This window comes from Cibotium barometz, chromosome 46 (genome assembly GCF_041138505.1).
Source record: "Cibotium barometz isolate CiBa-2024 chromosome 46, ASM4113850v1, whole genome shotgun sequence".
Taxonomy (NCBI): domain Eukaryota; kingdom Viridiplantae; phylum Streptophyta; class Polypodiopsida; order Cyatheales; family Cibotiaceae; genus Cibotium; species Cibotium barometz.
This window is the reverse complement of record NC_141091.1, coordinates 45,816,704-45,818,555: the sequence shown is the minus strand read 5'-3', so window position 1 is coordinate 45,818,555 and position 1,852 is coordinate 45,816,704. Positions and strand designations below refer to the sequence as shown.

Genomic DNA, 1,852 nt, shown 5'->3' with positions numbered 1-1,852 from the left:
AAAGGTCCATGAATGTGATATTAAATCATCTAAGTTGCCAACAAGAAGGTTCATTGTTCTTTAGTTCAAGTGAGAACCAAATTCATGCGATGTGCATGATTTCAGGGTTCTAACATCTCTAGCCTCAAACATACTCATGTACCTTATGAAGCTACAGAAAAACATTAATCATCAAGCTACAAAAAGTACCAACAAAACAAGAGAATGGCTTGTGAATCCTTTATGACATAGACCTGCAATCCACCTAATACAAGAGTCAAGTAATACATCATCTATCAAGCTCAAAAAATGAAGCTATGAGTCTGTGTGGGGGGGCAGGAAAGCATGAATCCACATAATCCAAAAATAGCGCTATGCAAAAGACTACTTCTCATTTGCTTCATCATCAAGAAAAATACACCTTCTCCTACGTTTCTCCCGTCCCAATGATCGATCATCCACAGTGGTGCTTGTCATGTGTATTGCCATTGCCTCTGCATAACATGGTAACTCACTTTAAACTTCCATGACAACATCAAAGAAAAAGAGAAGAAAAATGTAATAGAAAGACATGCATGTTTTACTTACTAGTCGGATGGTGCATCATGCACTTCATAATCACCAGAGGATGTGTCACTTTCTCCAAGGTCTGCCACCTTTTTTGTGCCATAGATCTCCTCTATATATGGTGAAAGGTAATCCTTGCATATCTCCTCATCATTATCAATGACCAAGCAACCACGGCCGGTGTGCATAGATGCCTTTAATATAGGCCCTGTCCCAGCCCCCAACTCCAATATTGTACCTGTTCGTGGGCAAAGAGCCTCAGTAAACATAAGCATATGAGAGGGACTCCTCTCTAGAATCCCTCGCCAACTACCACTTTTTCCACCACGTCGTGCTCTATTGCTTGAAGGTAAGTAATGACCAATAATCTCACAAGAGAGGTCCTGCTGCAAAATATTTCCCACCTACAAATTGAAATACACATAGTATCAAGTGATCACATTCAAAAGTAACCTCCAATCATTTAAATTCAATGCACTCCTAATAAGTACTGAAAGTGTCATCCAACCTTTAATGCACTCTCACTATTGAAAGGAGGATCCTTTCCCCTCTTGTGGAATGCCAAAGCATAAAATACATTCACCTATACAGGCAACAAAGAAAAAACAACACAATATTAGATGACAAATAGCAAGAATTAACATTCAAGTGAATAGACTTAAACCTTTTGCATATGTCCATGCTTTTGTAGCAGAGATAATGACTCAGAGCTCTCCATAATCCATCTGAAACCTAGCTCCAAGCCTGTACGCTTTGCAAAGCGCTCCACAGAAACAAGAGAAGAACTCAAGCAAAACACTAAGACCCATCCCATATCATCCATAACACATGATGTCGCCAATAGAGAGAACTTCATGTGGTCATCTGTAAGGACATTCCATTGTGGAATACCTTGAAACCCATGAATAGGCAAACCTGCATATTAATCATGTATATCAGCAAGTTCCTTTTACACAAACACCATCACAAAAAAGGAGTATACATCAAAAAAGTTTTACCAGTAGGAAGATCAATGAAAGTAAGGTCAACACTCCAACTACTTGGCTTGGAATTTCTCATCTTTGGACCTCCACCCAAACGCACATAAAACTCCCTCATAAAAGCAAACCCCTCATTGAAGTTTCCGGATGCAAACTCTTTTCCAAGCACTATGTAATCGTAAATCCAAACCTTCGAATGATTTTTGACTCCATGCTTCTCCACGAACAAAAAGCTAGAAAGTGGAGCATACACCATAGCTCCCTTGGTACTTGTCTTGTGTGCTATAGGACTCTCCAAATTACGGGTGTCTATAGATAGTATGTCC

General features: G+C 39.6%; 1 protein-coding gene across 1 annotated transcript; it reads right to left on the bottom strand.

The window, feature by feature from the left end:
- Window positions 1–221: 221 nt before the first annotated feature.
- Window positions 222–1,369, bottom strand: LOC147612274 (uncharacterized). The gene is made up of 4 exons (XM_086784198.1): window positions 1,211–1,369; window positions 1,055–1,129; window positions 568–950; window positions 222–493 (listed from the first exon to the last, which is right to left on the bottom strand). The coding sequence occupies exons 1-4, from the start codon at window positions 1,367–1,369 to the stop codon at window positions 364–366; spliced, it is 747 nt and encodes a 248-aa protein (XP_086640324.1). The 3' UTR covers window positions 222–363.
- Window positions 1,370–1,852: the final 483 nt, after the last annotated feature.

Bases quoted from the DNA above. Each gene is read 5' to 3' on its own strand.
- LOC147612274 (XM_086784198.1), bottom strand. From the start codon at position 1,369: ATGGATGATATGGGATGGGTCTTAGTGTTTTGCTTGAGTTCTTCTCTT. The intron at 1,130-1,210 runs GTTTAAGTCTAT...TTGCCTGTATAG, and splicing joins AGCATGGACATATGCAAAAG to GTGAATGTATTTTATGCTTT. The intron at 951-1,054 runs GTTGGATGACAC...TTCAATTTGTAG, and splicing joins ATAGTGAGAGTGCATTAAAG to GTGGGAAATATTTTGCAGCA.